The following is a 19,228-nucleotide window of genomic DNA, read 5'->3' as shown; positions in this document are numbered from 1 at the left end:
TGAAACTGTGCTTGTGTAATATTTGAAACAAAATGCTTTTTCATAAGGTAATGTTCTGCAATGTCTATCCCTCCAAACTACAACAAAAAGAGGAATCACACCTTAGAAATAAAATCATATTGAACACTGATCACACCTTTGAGGGAGGAGTTTTGCCTTGTTAGAACTGCACCATGTCCTTAGGAATGACAGCTCCGCCAGCACAGCTTAGACCTCAGCCTAGACAGGACTGAAATGGACAAATAAACGTCGCAGAATGTGTGTGTGCGGTTTTAATGCCTGAGGTTGGTTAGTGGCTCCCTGATTTAGACTCATACCAGTGATTGATACACTTTATTGGCACAAAGTGCAGTTTCCTGAAGACTAAAATATTGGCCTCCCGTAGGCTGGCCTCCCTCTGACCTTGTGAATCGTAGTTAGGCACAATGTGGCAACCTGGGATGTACAGGAGGCACATGTGGGTAATACAACCTTTAGCCTAGCCTAAAGGCTAGAGGGAATCTGCTGTTGAGCTCACTAATTTTCATTGAAATCTGAATTTCAAAGAGGTTGATTTTACTGAGTGGAAAATCATGTTTCACACTGAAACAGATTAAATGTTTTCTGACACTTTTTTGATAAAGTTCTGGACTGGAATTTGGGGCAATATACTTGGTCTTAGTATAGCTTTCTGTGATAATGTCAAACAAATTTTAGAAAATCATTGCACCTCTGCAAAAAAAATATTTAAGACCACTATAAATAAGATGAATGGAAATGTATAATATTAATTTTTAAAAAAATCTAGCGCCAACTAGATGGAGTACCTTTCAAGGATACAAATGCTCTGGGAAATGGTACAAATACAATACAATACAAATTTGAAGTGAGTAAAATGCATGAGTTGATGTAGAAAGAATGAAAACCCTGCAGAGTATTTATGCTCATGAGGACTGTTGAATGAAGCTGCTGGTACAAGGTTCAATTGATCTAATCCAACTGACTCTGGCCAAAAATAGTCAAAGTCTAAAATTAGAGTAAATTATCAATCCCGTTCTTTAAAAAAACAGGAACAAAGTGAGGCACTGCTGTCCTCTAACATTTTATGTGCAGAACCATAGCAGAGACACCACTGCAGAAGAGTTAAAGTGGACGCCCTGAAAGGAGGGAGCTGTTCCTGAGCCATGTTTCTGTCGTGCAAGGTAAGGTATGATTTAAAACACATTTTAACTCGTTTTAAAACGACTGTGCAGCAAAATGAAACAGGAGCAATAAAACAAATAGGTAACTTGAAAAAATGTTTCAAGAAACTGTGAGGTTATTTGTAGTGTACAATACAGTTAGGGATACAAAATATGTTTCTAAAAGATTCTTGGTTTTATTTTGCAGCACCACTGGAATACTTGTTTTTATGCCCGAGCATGTGACTACTTTATAGATAATGTGGTAGCCCTGAATATCACACGTCTGTGTTGTATTATCTGCGTGAATACAAAAATCCTCTCTGTAAATGACAAAGCACAGATTAGGCATGTGCATGTTTTTCACTTTCCAGGGCCTGCACCTTTTTAACTTATATGCAAATTGCATTCTGCATGTTCCTAAATATATAGTTTTATTCTTTATTTATTCTTTATTCATATTTAGTTTAGGAAATGTTTACAAACAGTAAGTACCTCAAAGAAGAGGATTTAAAAATAAGCATTAAAAGGTCTACAATGTTATTTTTGAAAAGCCTTTCCTGTGTGGTAGGACTATATAGTAAAAACTAGTAAATGAGCAGAGTAACAGAAGAATGGGATTATATCTACTGTATGTTTTTGTCTAGATTAGTTATGAACTAAAGAGAGGAGAAGATATACAGTTAATCTGCTAAAAAATTTACTGTGGATGAATCCTGCTGGTGAACATTACCCAATAGTAGTTAAATTTACAAAGGAAGTTTGGCTGAAAAACTGTTACCAGCAGGTTCATAAAGTAAAGGAGGATGTCTGACCTTCCCACAGTTGCTTAATGTCCTAGGCATCAGAATGAAGTATTTAGTGTAATTATTTGTCAGCTAAAACCACAGAGTTATTGTGCAGTCCTAATTAAAATCAAGATGAATGAAAATACATCGCACGGACCACTCTTCATAGTAACAACAGCAACACTAATAAAGGGTTACTAATAAATATGTGTTTAAAATGTTTGGTGACAATATAGCATAGGTTGTATTCTAGTAGAAGGCTGTTAATCTCAGCACTAACTTGGCTGTTCCTCGTGGTAGAGCCTGGAGCAGCCTGTGAGGAGCAAGTGCTGAGAGTCACTTTTCTGCCTTCTTAATTCCATGTCAGCAGTGGCAGGTCACTCACTGTACCTGAGCAGGTGTGTGGGATGGTTGTATGTAGACATCATACTGTGTATCATACTGCCATGAACTCTGGTGAGGTTGACGGGTTCCCTGAGTTCATGGAAAATCTTGCTTCTGTGGAAGGAGAAAGATAAGGCTTTAATTACAACAGCAAGTTAGGCAGCAAAAAGGCATTATGTTGCAAACAGAAATACAGGATCTGCTAAAGGGCATCTCCATCTGGAGTTGTGCCCTCGCTAGTGGATGGAAGTGCAAAGTGGGTGGATGGCACCTAGGGGTCACAGACCCTGCACTGTCACCAAGCACAACGGGAAGCTAAGAACCGTGAGTGAAGCAGGCATCAAACGTTAAGAGTTGCTAAGGCACAGTGACAAGCTAAGAATCTCTGTTACCTTAAAATCCATATATTTAACTTGGTTTCCTTAGAGCAGAAGGCATGTCTGTCTGTGTGCATCTTTCTCTCCAAAGAGTTCATGCATTTGCTTTACTAATACTTAAAGCCAGTATCAAATTTGGAACAAATATGGCAGTCTTCAAAGATGTTTTCTAGTTATTTCATGAATCCCAAAATAGCAGCTGCATAGTAAAGAGAGACCTAAATTAATGGCATTCTAGGAAAGGCCCTACAGTTAGCTTGGTTATGTCTTCAGCTGCTGACTTAGCAGCCTGTCAGAATATGCAGCATGTAGCTAGGGGGTAAAAAATACAACAATATTTGGGTTTAATGGGGTTCAGAGAGAAATGAAGGCATTGGGAAAAAAGGTAGGGGATAAATGAGGGGAAAGAGTGTTAATGCACTGTCATAGTCTTCATAAGCACTAATGGAAAGATTAAGACCAASTTTTCAAGATCAGTGACTGACGTGATACTTGGATAGTGACCAATATATACTTATTTTCCTGCTCATTCTCATCCAAATGATATACAGTGCTGAACAGCTGAGGAGCTGAACAGCTTTAAAAAGAACTGAGAGGATTCTCTTYGACAAATCCAATATAGGCCTCACTAGTCTACTGATTAGTGCATGAACTCATATGAAGGGTTCCTGCAACTAACAGGAACCCTTCATTCACATGAAGGGTTTGCTAAAGCATTAACCAAGGTAGAAGGTGTGATTGATACRTGAACTGTTTTCACAATAATATGATAATAAGATTAAGTAGATGATAGTAAAAAATGCACTTTTGTCAAAAACAAGTAATGGGAGTATGTTTGTTAAGCAGGAAGTGATTTAGTGCCTGTGGCAGAGGTAGCACGTGGATAAATGGAGCAAATACAGACTTTGTATTTGCCCTAGAGACATATTTTTGTGGCAGCATCTTTGCACAGGCACTCATGCTGTATCTGCCTGTTGGAATAATTGTAGGCACTAGATCTTGGCAAGCCCTTCCTTGCTTGCCGGTGATGGTGCGTTATGAAGCTAGGCTGGTGGCTCTGCGGGCAGGGAGGCACGAGGGATCACAGCTCACTCCATAACCACACACTCAGCAGATACGGGGCTGGTGGAAGTCAGGGCACATCTCTGCAACTAAAAAGGAGCTGTTTATCACTGGCTTGTAAATCTGGGGGAACGCTTGTGCCGCTGAGCAATCTGGATAAACAGAAGTTCTCCAAGTTGCATCTCCGAGTTGTGTGAATATCATTCAAAGATAATCTGGCTACCACATACCAGAATTAAATCCCTACATTACTAGAAAAGCAAAAGCTAAATCGCACTCCTAGTAGCATTTCTGACCAGCTGCCACCCCTGAGGCCCCAGACCCCTCCCCGGGAAGGAGGAACTGTTCCTTCTGCTAGGAAGGTGCCATAGAGAACTGCGCCCTAAGGCATTCCCCTCCCRTCTCGCAGGGGAAACGGTGGCACATCCAACACAATCCATCTTCCCGGGTTTGCATTTGTAAAGTGCTTTCCAAATGAYGAAGGAATGAAAACTAGCATTAGCGCTGTGCTTTAGAAAGACCAGATGTCTAAGCCTATGATGGTTACTAGAGGCATCCTACTACTATGCGTATACTAACAGAAAAGGATCGATGAGCCTCAGACAGCAAGTTCCTTAGAGGTCCTCCACTCCTCTAGATGTATAACCAGATAACCATCGGGCTCGGGAGTTCAGCTTAGAAAGAAGCCACCACGCGGGCTCAAGGAGCCCCTGCCAACGCGACCCCTAGAAACCCCTTCCCTTTTCTCCAGCTATCCCGCTTTTTCCCCGGAAACCCCTTCCCCTTTCTCCGGCCATCCCGCTTTTTCCCTCCTCGGACCCCCGCCCCCAGAGCAGCCGTTGGCCGCCGTTACTGCGCACGCGCCCAGGGCGCGCTCCAGGGCGGGCGGTACCCCGCGACCCGTCCCGCTAACAGCGGCGGGGCGCGCTCACTGGCCAGSGCACTTCTCCCTCCAGCCCCTCTCAGCCAATGGTCAGAGGCCGGACATGCAGACCGCGCGCTGATTGGTCTGGAGGAGTGGCAACTGCCCAGCTGTGGGCGGAACCACTGCTGCGAGCGGGTTAACCTTAAAAGGAGCGGGCAGCGCCCCCCTCGGCCCCTGGGAGGGCGGCACTGCGCCTGCGCACGTGGCGGCGGGGCCGGGAGGGGCGGGGCGGAGGCGGCGCGACGGGGCGGGCAGCGGGTAGCGGCCGCCAGCAGCCGTCGCGTCTCGTCGCTTCCCGTCGCTTCCCGTTCCGTCCCGTCCCGCTCCTCCCGGCACCGCGGTGAGTGGAGTGCCGGGGCCGCCGCCGCGCGGGGCAGGGCGGCCGCCATCCCGGGCGGGGCAGGGGCGGTGGGACGGGGCGGCCGCGCGGCGCTGTGGCGGCCGCCCGCCGGGCTCACGGTGCGCGTTGTGCCCTGCAGAGCATGTCCAAGTCGCTGAAGAAGATCGTGGAGGAGAGCCGCGAGAAGGGGCAGCCCGAGGTGGACATGTGCGACCGCGGCGTCTCCAACATGCTCGACGTGCCCGGCCTCTGTAGGTAGCGGCGGCGGCGGCGGGGCCGGCCGGGCAGCGCCGAAACTTCCTTATTTGTCCCTGCCGGGATGCGCTCCGCTCCGCCCGCGGCGGGGCCCGGGCCCSAGGGCTGGCGGCCGGGGTTGCGTGCGCGCCTGGAGGGGCCCCGCTTGCCCGCCCGTCGTGGCCGGGAGCCCCGTCAGGCCGGGCCGCTGCCCTCTAATGCCTTGGTGCCGCTTTATCCGGCGGGTTTCCAGCCGTGTGACGGTGCCCTGTGTGCAGCCAGCCCTGAGGGCACGCAGGGGAAGAGGGCGGCGTGGGTGAAGGGCTCGGCGGGCGCCCTCGCCTTGCGCTGCTTTGGTAAGAGGGCATGAGGCGCCGCGGCCCAGCTCCTGGGCAGGAACCGGTTAAATCCGGGATTGGCCCASGTGTGTCGGAGCCTGAAACTTCCCTGAGTGTGTGATCCGAGTGAAGAGCAGCAGCAGCAACGCTCAGCATCCTAAACTCCACCGGCTTGTAGGTGTGGGCAGCATTTGTTCAGTTTCTTGGCCGTCACGAGGAACGGTATAAGTCCTGACAGAGTTGGGTTCAGAGGAGTGTGTGGGTGTGTGGATTCCTGTTGCTGTTAAACTTAGTAGACCCTAAGTCTCTTAATCAATACCATGTCCTTGCAGTGAATTGGTCAACTTTCCTCCTTTGGGAAGAAGAAAAACAATTTTGAAGTATTCCAAGTGAAAGTTCCAATTCATTCATGTTCCTGGGCATGTTGTTCTCTTAAACACGGGGCTGTAGCCGATGACAAATTTTCAGGTGACTTTTTCCGTAGAAATACAGAYCTACGAGTGGATTTCCTTTAAAACAGCACACAAGAGTAGTTATGTAATACTCCGTAGTTGATTCTACATCCCACAGTTTTGAAGTTAATTTAATTAATTTCTTAGCTCTGAATTATCTCTGTTAGCACTGCGTAATCAGCACACTGACTGGAGCTTCTCTTCAGCGTTCTGTAACACACAGGTCTCTGCAGTTGTCCCCCTGGAGCAAAAGTGGGGACCCCCCAACCGAGAAGGTTCTTGTAACACTGAGCTCCCCTGAACAAGTAATGATAAAATGGAAAAAGGGGCAGGTTTTTTCSCCTTGTTTTCTGTGTGAAAACTGTCTTGTGCTTGCTGTATGTGTGGAATTTGCCTGTGGTGTTACTTAGTGCATATAGTCCTTGATACTGAGGTGCTAATTAAGCATCTGGAGCTTGTAGATTTGTGGTACGTGAAACTGCATCAAACAAATCTATGCAGGATGTCCTGATGCATGTTATGTGTCTGACTTAGCATGGGCATTTGGGGCTTTGTCTAATTTGAAAAGGAGGTTGAGAGGAGGGCAAGTGACAACTCTGGTTTTGTCCAGACATTCCTGCTTTTACAGTTTCTCTGCACACTGGCAGAGAAGGCATAATAATTTTTTTCCATCATCAACAGTGTCCATCTGGAGACGAGTTACTCTAAGCAGACCTCTGAAGTAGTGTTAGAGGTGGTACCTTTGCCAAACTTCAGATGAGTGTTTGGTAAAACGTCCTGCTAGCCCATTTTGTGTCCTTTCATCTGAATCCTCCTAGATGAGCTTTTCTAAAACAGAGACGAGTTTGAGGAACGTGTCTGGTTTTCAGAACTGAGGCAGTTCTGAAGCTAAGTGAGCGCAGTGCCTTTCCTTTCAGGTGAGCTGAACATCTTTGCAGGGTAGTGTTAAAGCTCGTGATACCAGGAACTTGTGTAGTTTTTTTTCTTTTTCTTTCTTTTGTGTTGCCTTCATGCTCCCACCCTCAATGAAACAAAAATTTTTACTAAGTTAAGAAAAAACCATCCAGTAAGTGGACTTTCTTAAGCATCTTGTCCTTAATGCGGGCCACTGAGACATATCTGGGGATGAACATAGGAGGGAGCCTGATTGGACTGTTAAGAACTTTAAGTGGAGTTTTCCCCTCTTTTTCTTTTCTTTTTTTTTTCCCAGCAATTTGAGGTTTAAGGACTTGGTAGGTTGGCAAATACTTCTGAGCTCTTCTTAGCGTGTGAGTCTAGGTTTAAGAGCCACTCATAGGCCTTCTGTCCAAAGAAGCCACTTCAATGGCTTTGAATCCCCACTACCCGCTGAGCAGTAACTCTTCAAACACGCTGCTCCCTGTGCTCTTGGTTATTTCTCAGCAAATAGAGCAGGCCTTGTCACGCTGCAGGCTGAATGGCTGTGGACTCCAATATTCCAGCTTAGCTCAGGTCACATGAAGCAAGTGGGAAGCTGCTGCTTTGGCAGCAGGGTGGCAGGTAGCCTGTGCTCAGGTGCAGGGCCACTCTTGCCATCAGTGTGTGTCGTGCTGATGCAAAGGTGGGGTGGAACAGTTCTAAACTTCCTGGCTTTTTTTAGGCTTTTCTGGCGTGCAAGAGATGTTCTGTGTCCCCTTTGTTAGTACGCATGTACCTGTCTATTAGTTACTCATGTAAATTTGTGTACATATGTATAAATAACAAATATCCAACACTAGAATAGAAGTATTTGGGTGTTTTTCTTATGSTGTATCATGAAAGAAATTAGCTGTTTTGTGTTTGTTTTTACCAAGTATTTGGGTATCTTGGCAGAGAGCATAGAAGATTTACAGTAAAGTGAATAATTAGATTAGTTGAGCAGAAGATGGGCCTTTGCCTTAGTTTAATTGTTAGGGCACCTGTTGGTAGGACTTTAAGGAGTTATCTTGGGRTTGTGGAGTTTCTTCTTGGAGAAGGGACCAGCCTCTAATCTGAAGTATTTATATCAAGATGATAGATACAGGAAAGCTATGAATCCAGGAATTATTTTGCCAAAATAATTGGAGACATCTGTTGCTCYGTAGTCCTGTTATCAGAGGAGGAATATTGGATGAAATCCTATGTACTCGTTAAGTGTTAATTTGCTCTCATCTCTAAGCTATCAGTGCTTCCCATAAAGTACATACTTGTGTGGTCAGAATTGATCTGTTCATAACATTTTTTTTCTACCAAAGTTAGTGTTAATGTAATTGTCCCCTCCTAAAATAACCAAAGCCCAGAAGATGGAGTGATGGCTGTGCACAAGGGCTGCAGAGATGTTTTATGCAAGGCAGTGGGGATCATTCTGCCTTTACTTCCTCCAGTGGGACAGGCAGTGCCTTATCTTGGGCCAGCACAGGTCTGCAGAGTTTTCCTGTTTTTCTTTCCTTTTTTTAAGACAATTAAGTCAATGCTTGTCATCTAAGCATTTTAAGCCAAGCTAAATTGCAGTGGATGGAAGCAGATGGATTTTGATACTACTGCAAAAAGAAGAGCTTGAATGTTGTTTCCTGATGCTCTCCATTTTGAAGCATCACACAGTGGGACCGTGAGATTATTCAATAACTGTACAAGTAAATTGTCCTGGCAAGTGTTAGTATCCTACCCCTCAAGCTGCAGTGTGAAGTTGAGTRGTGCTGCAGCAAGGCTGAGGGGTAGGCACTGGTTACATTCTTGAAATCTAAAACACTTATAACCACTGTCTTGATTACAGAGGTGTTGGTAACACCTCTGAGGTCTGGTTTCCTCCACRTGTTGCTTCGTAGTGTCTAGCAGCTCATCCAGTGGTTTCATACAGGAATTACAGTAATTCTGCAGTCTGGGTCAACGTACTCTTTGAATCTCACTTGCCTGGAACTTGGGAGGTGAATTATCTGGTGTTGAGTGTTTCTAGCTGTACTTGCATAATCTGTGTGCATCCAGAGCCATAGGGCCCCAGCCTCTTCCCCCTTAAGCGCTCCAGATACTGCTCCGGGATGTTCATTTGTTGTTGAGAGCTGTGGCTTTTCCTAAAGCATTGATAGCTCAGCTGTTAGGCAGAACTGACTTCATATGTAGCATGAGGGACTGCACGCTCAGATGTTCCTGTCCACAGGGCAGCTACGGGTAGACTTCCTGTGTCCTGAAGCAGCTCCTTCTGTGAAGTTCACCATTTAAGGGAACAAATTCCCTTYGCATAATGACTGACCCAATATCATTTTATATGCAGCTTTTTTATTGTGCTTACAGATCTGCCTGTGAACTGGTAGTAGCCTTGTGCCGCTCAGAATTGAAGCTCCTGCTGTCTAGATGCAGTCATACATGGATTTCTGGAAGCAATCCAGGGCTCAGTTCCCAAAAGCCTTGCTCTCTTCAGAATGACATCAAGTATCTSCGCCTTAGTACTTAGCAATACTGAGCCTTTGTAGTGTTTCTCTCTCTGARTCTTTAGTGATGTTATTTCTCCCCCAGGAGGTGTAAGCATGTTTTGCAGGTGGAAAATGCCCTGCACTGACTTGGGCTTTTGAGTTTCAGGCAAGATGCTYAGGCCTGATGCTGATGTTCAGCCTTTGGCATTTGGCCTTAGGCACTTTCTGCCCTGGGGACTTTGTTCTGCTGCGCTCTGCACAGATGTGTGGGAAGCAGGCCTGCTAAAACCTGCTGGATCCGCAGTGACAAGTGGCCTCATCGAGATACAGAGAGGGAATAATGGGTATATCCTGCGTCTGAGTTTGTAATGCTCACAGAGCAACGGTACAGGCAGCCTGTTGCGTGTTATCATGAGTTATCCTTCCAACTCATATGCTCTAAGTAACTATTTCACTTGTGAGGGGTTGACTATTTCTTAAGTGCTTCTTTACAGAGTTTGCTTTTTTTTGGATAACCTCGGGCTTACCAGTCTAGTATTAGCAAGTAATCGTTCTACGAAGTTGCTCCTCCTCATGGARGAGGTGGCTTGTGATGGGGAAGGAGTTGGGGAGATCTGCGGTAGTGGCAGGGAGAGCAACTAAATTAGAGCCCTTCCTCACGTGTTTTCTAGAGTCAGTCTAGGCTGCTTATTATAAGACTTATGAAATTGGTGGCTCAGATCCATTCGTAAGGTGGTGAACAGGTTGTCTGAATTTGAGTTTCTGTCCTAAAGCTGGCAGAGCGTATGCACAAATCGAATATATTGTCAAGACTGGGGGGAGTGCCTGCTTCAGTCTAGTACACTGAAGGAATTGGTTTTTAAAAGGTTAAAAAGGGAAGTACCAAAGTTTCCATTGAGTAACTGTGTGCCTGGCAGCCTGGTTTGGCTGTTCCCCCTGTGCAGGGGCAGCATGGGGTGCAGGGCAGCAGAGCTCTGTCTAGCTGCAGAGATGCAGGGGCCTCCCTCTGGCCTCACCTGCTTTTCATGCTCTTGATGAGGTGCTGTGTTTCTGTATAGTGGTAATTGGACTTAATTTACATTTTTCAATGTGAACTTTAATACAGTTCTTAAGGTGAGGTGGAGACAACATCGTGAACAACATTGAAAACTAAAATCGTACTTCTGAAAAGCACAYTTAAAAAGATGAAATCTTTGCTTCCCAAGGTTTCTGCCATGGGARGGAGAAATTGCTGAAGGTTCCTGTATCCCAAATCCTCAAGAATGAAGCTCCGGTGCCATCTCGTGGCTCTGTGCCTGGTGAACACGAGAGCTGTGGAGTTTGATGCTTCCCAAGAGCGGAGCCTGCGTGCAGCGTCCCTGCGTTCGGAGCTGCCTGCAATGCATGAGTGCCCCCGTGTAGGGCACGGTGATGCAGGCTGTCCTCGTGGCCAGCGCGCAGGAGCACAAGGCTGAGCGCAGGCTTTGGTATGTGCTGAGTGCCTTTGCTGCTGCTTTGATCATCTAGGACTTAACATTTGTGGCTTGGCAAAATATTACCTGGCTCATTATGCTCTTCCTACCTCGGGAGGGGCCTCTTGGATAGAAGGAGGTTATATAGATATGCAGAGAAGGCATTTAAATTATAATGAAGGAAGGAATTCATCTATTCATCTGTATGTGTGTGAAACAGAGGTCAGGGTAGGTAACTGGGTCTTCTAGGAGGAAAATCTTTGGYGCCTTGTATATACAGCAGGACAAGGCTGATTTATTTGTTGATGCTGGTGCATGTTGATGCTGGAATGACTGGCTGGTTTAATACAGAAAAAGACATTTGATGTCAGAGTTGAAAAGTAAAGTAGGAGGTAGAGAAAGGTGCTTGGTTATTGTCCTACATAAGCGGCCCAGAAGGGTAGACTGAGTATTTAAGCCTGTATCTGAAAGACTAACAGGTATCAGCAGGCTCTAGCAGGGAATAACCTCTGGAACAAGCAGAAATTGAGAACTGAAATTATTGTGAAAGCTGCTGTCGCTATTTCTGGTTGCATGAAAATGCAGCTGCACCTTTCCCTTGCAGTGCAACTTAAAGCTCTTCTGTCACTTTGTGCTGTTAATCTGTTCTGATATATAGTTTAGTCAAACYTGGAGGGTGCAAGGGAAGTTGGTGTGGTTATGCTAAGGTTTTGTGCTTGTTTCCCTCTCGGGTTCTGATCARTATTAGGTGCTCTTGGAGCTGGAGATGTCCAGCTAGGACACTTGTCACCCCTGGATGCAAACAGGCTGATGGCCCAAGAACTGGTTTTGGTGCTGTCAGCTGGGCCCAGGTGTCAAGGGGCCTTGTAAAAAATGTGGCTTTCACTATTTATTTAAACCATTTTAAATGATAAGGCAGGAGAAATAACTGTTCTTTTAAGGAGTAACTAAGTGTGTGATCACAAACTGCTGTCTTCAATACCTTGCTTCAGTTCCTTTTGTGCTTTGATTGCTTTTGTACTGTATATACAAATATACATTGTATGTATATACAAATATATCTGTATATATAGATATATTTGGTATATATCTATAATTACTAGTTTTAGTGTTTGAGCTTGCTTATGGTTTAGATGCTGATGCTAAAGTGCTTAAAGTTCTTAAGCTTAGAGCTGTTTRGGCGCAGTACTTGCCTGCCACTTGGTGCCAGCTTTGCCACTGATACCTCACAGCCTTTCTATGGGCCTCTGCTTGTCCCCTGGCTCCACCTGGGGAGGTTGTGTGCAGAGAGGCGAGGGTGGGAGCAGCTTCTGTTCCCATCCCCTCCCTGCCTGTCCTCCTGCCCAAGCTGTCCTGGCACAGCAGTATCCCAGGCTTTCATTGCCCTGGTGAGTCCGTGTCCACATAACCCCCTTCCCTAGGGTTGGGGTTAGAGCAGTGGTAARGCACAGAGCCCCATGTGGAGTGTGGCTGCCGAGGACATGGGAAGGAGCAGGTGGAGTGATACCAAGTCTGCCCTAAGGGCAACTCTTGTCCCTCAGTCTTCCCCTGCCCTGATGAGTCTGGCTCCACATCACCTCCTTTCCTAGCGTTAGAGCAGCAATGAAGTGCAGAGCCCCATGTGGAGTGTGGCTGCAAAGGACGTGCAGGTGACACCGAGTCTGCCCATATGGCAACTTCTGTCTCTCTGTCTTCCATTGCCTGATGAGTCTGGGTCCACGTCAGCCCCTCTGCCAGGGYTAGGGTTGGACCTGTGGAAGGACGTGTGGGTCGACAGCAAGTCTGCCTGTRTGTTAGGTTTTGTCTCTCTGTCTGCCATTGGCCGGAAGGGACCAGGTCCATGTCACACCCTTTCCTAGGGTTAGGTTTAGAGCTGTGAGTTTATGTAGAACTGGAAGTGAAGAAGATGTAGGGGCGAAGAATCGTTCCYTTCATTTTTTTTAATTTCATAAAATACATCCAGCGTTTTCACAGGGGTGGGGAGGATTTTGTGCCCTCTGCTCTAGGTGTCCCTGCTGGAGCAGGGGGGTCGGAGCAGACCATCTCTAGGGCTCCCTTGCAACCCCAACCATTCGGGCATTCTGTTCCCCCTTAGATTTCTACTAAGAGAAAAGAGTACTTCCTGTTTCAGTGGTACTTGGTATAGGAGCAGAAACAATGTAAAGAGATAGAGGAATGGCCATAGAGATATGCCCTTAACTCTTGAGCTTGTCTTCTTGACTATGAATCTGGAGTAACTTGAGTGTAGGGGGAAAAAAAACTTTTTTTTTTTTTAAGCTGAAATAAATATATATAAGCTCCAAGTTGCCATGTCTGCTTATAAAACTTTTTTTTCTCTCTTCACTTACAGTTACCCTGTCTCACATCACACAGCTGGTTCTCAGTCACAACAAGCTTACAAGTAAGTATCCAATTTTTTTTTTACTTCAGCTGAGCCTCACATGAAAGCTGCTACTGCTCCTCTGTTTTCTGTAGAACAGAGTGTCACTTAGGCTGAGAGTGTGAGAGGGTTGCTGGGGAAAACACTTCATTRAAGAAAGGATGATGTGACTTAGATTCAACTTAGCAGCCATGTCCGGTATGCACCTGCAGCTTCAGTGAAGATGCCATGTACCAGAACAAGATCTGTAATTCTTTGTCTTGTGAAATAAAAAATACTTTCCCTACACAATTCTTAAGTACTCATTTTYAGGTGTTAAAGAACGTGGCCTGCTTTTCAGTAGCTGGATAATTCATTTAATTGGGAAAAACATGAAAAGAAATTGCAACTTTACTGTGAATGCGTTAAACCCAGCTTATGTGAGGGATGCCAACTGGATGTGGTCCTTAGACTAGAAGGAAGCCARGCAGTCTACTTACACCCAGAAAAATCTTATGGGTGTGAAGAGGTTCTTGCTTGTGCTGCACACAGCATGTTCAGGTATTACTGTTCGATTGCCGCTGCCCACTGTTAAAGAAGTYCTCAAGGGAGGTGTTGGTGAATCTTATTATGAGCAGCATAAAACTGAAATGTCCATTTGAATTATCAAATTGACATTTTGTGAGGCAAAAGAAACAATTTTGTTGGTTGTTGTAGTWCTATAGACATGCCTTGGTCATACTACTGTGTGGCATCTGTTACTAGCCACTGTTGAAGGTGTTATTGGGCTGGAGGGATATTTTGTCTGACCCAGTCTACTGTTTTCACCCAGATCACTGTTTTTCTTCCAGAGAAGGTGCATCTGCTGAATGGGGATGTCTGTCTGCCCTTGAGCTGCCTAAAAGCTCAAGGCAGTTAATGATATCTCACCATACTGGGGGTTTCTGCAGCTGTGGGGGAGTTGTGGATGCTTCAAGACAGCAGTTCTGTCATTCTGCTCATCTCCATCTAATGCCTGTGCAACAAGGTCAGAGTGCTCATCCAAAGCTGAGTAAATGCTGCCTGGGGCTCTGCTTCCTTCTGTCTGAATGACTGCTGTGCTGTGTCACAAGGTCTAAGTTGGAGCAGATCTCTACCTAACTCTGAGGCAAAGGCAGGTGAAACTCCTGCAAGAAGACCTTGACCAAAGAAGACTTGGCTCTCATGAGAATAGATGTACGTTAGCACGAGTGCCAAAATTGAAGGCTAAATGGTAACCTGTGGTGATGGTAGGAAGCCTTCATCTGAAAGTCCTTTTGTAAGGTGAAAAAATCATGGTACCATGGGGTGCTTGACAAGGATGTGTTCGGGTTAATTTCAACTATTTAAGAAAGTCCAGACAGCCCCAGTTTTTTTAAAGCTGTGTTAGCTTTTAAAATACCAGCTCTTGGACTACCATTACTTCAAAATTGTTCATTAATACTATTAAAATAGTTTTATCTGCTACTTTCTTCTAAAGTAGCTCTTAGGTAGGATGTATAAATGTGGAAGCAAATATCTGCTCCTTCAAAAAGGGGTGCTGTCAGCCCATCTGATTGTGAAGTTTGAGATTCTTTCTAGAAAAAAAAAAGCACTGATTTCCTGAAAAGTACCTTGTGGAGGTTTGTCAGGAATTTACTGTTCTTTTGCAAACCCCGTTGTAGACACTTAAACAGACAGACAGCACATATTTTTTTAAAGGCTATATTTCAAGTTCATATTCTCGTTTCTGACATGCTTGACCTAATCATTTCTGCTATGTAATTAGTTGTCTTAGCAGATTGCTCTTAAAATGACTGGGAAGCTGGTGCTAGTGACACTTGACATGCAACACTAAGGTCATATTAGCATCTTCTACAGTTTTCTGCCATTAAATGAATGTCCTGCTTGCTGTTTTTCTGCTGTTTAGAGTAAATATGTCTATCTTGAAGAATAAATATATGTAAAAAGTGGATATGCATATTTTTATGTAAGTGTCTCATATTTTTGGCAGCAAATCTATTAAAAATAAGCAAAGTTTCATTAACAAGTATGAGGATGACACTACTAAATGCACCATACAGTTTAAAATATTTTTGTGGCCTGCTTTTGTTAATATTAATGTCATTCATCCTTCTAGTGCTTTGCATTTTTACCAGTCTGTAAATCATCCCTTTTCACAAGTACTGCAACCACTTTTTTTGGTAAATTGGGCTGTTTTATTCAGCTGCCCAGTGCTCTGCTAACAAGGGAATCTCAAACTTGCTGCTTCTGTTCAGGTTACTTCTGACACCCCAGTTCTTCCTCCTGCTGCCTCGTGGGTATTAGTTTCTTCAGAGCAGCTTCAGAATCAGTCTCGGGCGGCTGAATGCTCCTGTGCTTCCACAGTCGTGTTGAGTTGGTTGCTGGGCCAGTGCTGACAAGCCCAGTATGATCCCGTTTTAGGGTCTCAAGTGACAGATCAGTTGCAAGTAGGGGAGAAAGTGAGTGCTTATCTGTGTTCAGCTTTACACACCTGGGCCCCACTTATCTATATATTATGTGGGGTGCATGTTCTTGTTGATCCACCCTTTAGTGATTGAGAACCAGTCTTTAAGAAGCAAAATTAAAGACAGTTGGGCCTGTGCATTTAGCCTAAGTTGCCTGCTCTGATTCAGCATCTCTGAAGCCACTTGGCTGAYATCAAATTGGGAACGAGTCCTTGATTATCATTCCTCAGATCCCTGCCTGAGTAGCAGGGATGTGTCCTTCAGTGTTGTGTGTTACTTGGGGTGGGTGTCACTCATCTGTCCCTGTTTGACCTGGTGGCAGGTAGGTGGCATTTGTCTCTGCTCGTTGGGGTTGTTAACAGGGACAGAAATAATAGTAGGGAATGCGGGTGGCTGGAGAGGGAAGTCAGAGCTACAGGACACACTTGTGTAGCAACCTGGCTGGGTCAGGCTGCCTCACTGCAAATACTGTTTTCACACGTTGTGCCACACGAACGCGTGGTTGTGGAGCTCCATTCAGGTGAGTATTTTTATGCTCCTGGTTAGAACTGCTTTGCTCTTAAGTGCTTAAGTGAGATTTTTTTCTACAGTCTGGAACGGAAGCTGCCTTGGATGCTTTGGATACTTGTTGTCTCTAGCAACTCTGTGCAGCCTGGAAAGGCACCTGCAGTGCTGGTGCAGACTGTAGTTACGTGTTTCACAGGGCCAACCCATGTTGTCGTTGTCAGGCTGCAGCTGCCCGGTGGCTCTAGGAGACCTGGGGGCTGGAGTGGCAAAACCAGTTGCAGGTTCTGCTGTTGCCAACAGCAATTCCCAGTATTTGGAAAGAAGGTCTCTCTAGGCTAAAACTGAGGCCAGTGGGACAGGTCAAGCTTTGCTTTTTGGTGTCTTTGTGCTCTTAGATTTATAAGTGATAATGGAAGTGATAATAAAATTTCTCTTTAAGGAAACATCTGAGACTGTTAAGCATGTGTATCGTGGCTTATGCCTGACCTAACTTTTTTCCTTCCTGAGCACTTCCGTGAACTGGTTTACTACAAAGTAGTTCCTGAAGCTTTAGGCTTTCAGACTGTTGTGTGAACCTGAGGAGCTTCTCTCCAAGTTCTCCAAGCACATGGAACTGCAGTTGAGGCCTGTGCTGCATGGAGAGGAAAATGTGCCTGGAAAGCAGGCTGGACCGTTAAGGGTCATTTTTATATTGGCAACAGTTACTGCTTCAAACTGAATGTTTAGTCATCAATAYGTACACAAGTGTTAGGCTGCTAGCTTCATGTGCTGCATTTTCACTTGCTGTAGGGTTGTGTTGTAAGATTTCTGGCTTGTGAGCAAGTGCTGCAGTAAAAYCACTTGCATTATCTGCCTGTTTGAATAATGGTCTCCAATCACTTGAAGAATCTACTCAGATTCTGGCTGTTGCACCATTGCTCTCCAGCCACCGTGTGGTTGGAGTCCCTGAGTATTTCTGCTGTCGGGAGCACTGCTGGCATTGCGGGATTTGTCCATTAGAGGTCACTGTTTAAGTATTTTTAGTGCTTCCTTTCGTTTGTAGGAGCAATTCAGTTTGCCTTGTAGGTGGTGATAAACAGGATTGTGTTTTTGCTCCTCTTGTTCTCCTTAAGCTCAGATGATCCTGCACTTGCTGGTTTCCCCAYAGTCTTGTGCTGCCTTTAAGTGTCCTCAGAAACTCTCTGCTCTTCCCAGCTCTGCTGCCTGTTTCTGTGAACTTGCTCAGCCTCCTTGCCTGGTGTCATCAGGCGAGTGAAGGGCGAGAGATGGGGAATGGCGACCTGGCTCCTGACGCTTTCCATGTAGCCCCTCTTGTCCCGTCATCTTCCTTCCTCTGGGTCGCTGCCCTTGGCTCTTTCCTGACAACTTTTTAACCCCTTTGGGATACTCGCATGGGACCCTTCCTCATCCCTGCTCCCTCCTTTTTGGTCGACGATCCCTTTGCTGTTAGCTGCCCTGTCCGTTCCATCGTTTGTTCCCGAGCTCCCTTTGGGAGCCTGTCCGAGTGTCTCTCTGGTTAGTTGTGTTGTTCCTTGGCACCCACGTAGCTGCTCCTTGTCACTTCCTCTTGTGCATTTTGCCTTCTTCAGCAGAGCAGATATTCTGCAATTCAGAACTGCTGCTTGCTCCTCTTTTTTGCTGTTCAGACTGCTCGCTGCTTCTTCGACCCACTATTTCCATCCTAGTTGTCTTATTCTCCCTGTTGGGCTAGCACGGAAGCTTGTCCCTTCATGGCTATTGAGCCCCTGGACTAAGTCCTGGTCTCACTAACTTGCTTCACTAGGTGTCACTTTTGCATCAAGCTGCTGCCTTGATAAGTCTCTTCTTTCCCAGACTTCAGGATAGAGAATAGCAACTTTCCTGCCTGTATCGTGCACCTGAGTGTATCTGAGGTACTCCAAGGACAAGTGTAAACACTGCAATCTGGCTGGCCTGAACTCCTTCCCAGTCTGGATTTGTTGTTTTCTCCAAACTGCTGAAATGTGTTATGGTGTCTCTCACTTTCACAGTCTCAGACTRTATTTTGCCTGGCTTCAAGTTATTTGGGTAGCAAACTTGCTGAATTATGGGAGGAAATAGATGCCCATGTATTCCTTTTCCATTAGGCAAAAGCCTATGTTCTTTATTTTGTTTCTTTTTGGTTTCCTATGGTGAATTATTCTGTGCTGTTTCCCTGAGGTGGTGTATGTACAAGTTGGTGACAATAAGTTGTTCATAATAGTGAAACTGAAGTCAAGCCCAAAGGATGAGACTGTCTGACACAGTGGCCCCTCTGCAATCCATGGCAGTGGCAGGTTTGTTACTTTGCTGCTTTTCTCCCTGAGAGGAAAAAATAAAATCTCTTCATTCTTCAATCTCTGTAGGTTGCACAAGGGGGACTATTGAGGTTTCTCTTCAGCTTGGAGAGAAGGAAGCAGAGCTTGAGAAGGGGCCTTGCACTGTAATGGGATGCACAATGAAATTACTCCACTCAAAGCATAAATAAATAGGGTAGGTGCTGTATGGAAGCAAAGTCAGTTTGGCATCCTAAGCAAGCGTGCATGCTCAATGTAGCACTAGGCACAATTTTTTCCTTGTCTTTAACATAGGAGTAGTTGAGAAATTGTGGGTTTTTCTTTTATTAAAAGGCACCTGCAAACATGTTAACTTCTTTTTGACAGTCTAAGTGTTCTTTTGGTGAGTTTTGGTACAGAATTCTTGTTGTGTTTTCCCTCCAGTAGTTTGAAGTATTTAATATCCTGTAAAAGACCTGCTGCATTTCCCTTTATCTGTACRAGTCATAAAGTAAAACTATTGGAAGTTCCTTGTTGTCAAATACAGACTATTTTGAATTTGCCATCTTCAAAAGTAGTGAGTTTTGTTTAAGTCAACCCATTAAAGAACTTAGTCTTGTATCATCTTAAAGAATTCACTGTCTAGCAAGCTGAGGGGGAGATTGTTTTTGTTGTTACCATTGAGAAGACGAGATTTGCTCTGAACTGA

General features: G+C 45.2%; 1 protein-coding gene across 2 annotated transcripts in view; it reads left to right on the top strand.

The window, feature by feature from the left end:
• The first annotated feature begins 1,067 nt into the window (after positions 1 to 1,067).
• The window catches only part of RSU1 (Ras suppressor protein 1), a 96,952-nt gene continuing 78,791 nt past the window's right edge, over positions 1,068 to 19,228 (top strand). The window contains exons 1-3 of one of the 2 annotated variants that reach the window (XM_026039478.1): positions 1,068 to 1,181; positions 5,176 to 5,287; positions 13,245 to 13,295. In XM_026039478.1, coding sequence (XP_025895263.1) covers positions 1,164 to 1,181; positions 5,176 to 5,287; positions 13,245 to 13,295 — 181 coding nt within the window. In that variant the 5' untranslated portion in view covers positions 1,068 to 1,163. Of the gene's footprint in view, positions 1,182 to 4,993; positions 5,037 to 5,175; positions 5,288 to 13,244; positions 13,296 to 19,228 lie in introns of those variants that run through there. The other variant, XM_026039479.1, reaches the window with a different exon arrangement.

This window comes from Nothoprocta perdicaria, unplaced genomic scaffold (assembly GCF_003342845.1).
Source record: "Nothoprocta perdicaria isolate Ctin4 unplaced genomic scaffold, notPer1 scaffold_23, whole genome shotgun sequence".
Taxonomy (NCBI): domain Eukaryota; kingdom Metazoa; phylum Chordata; class Aves; order Tinamiformes; family Tinamidae; genus Nothoprocta; species Nothoprocta perdicaria.
Note: the sequence above shows the minus strand (reverse complement) of the source record. Positions and strands in the feature narration are given on the sequence as shown.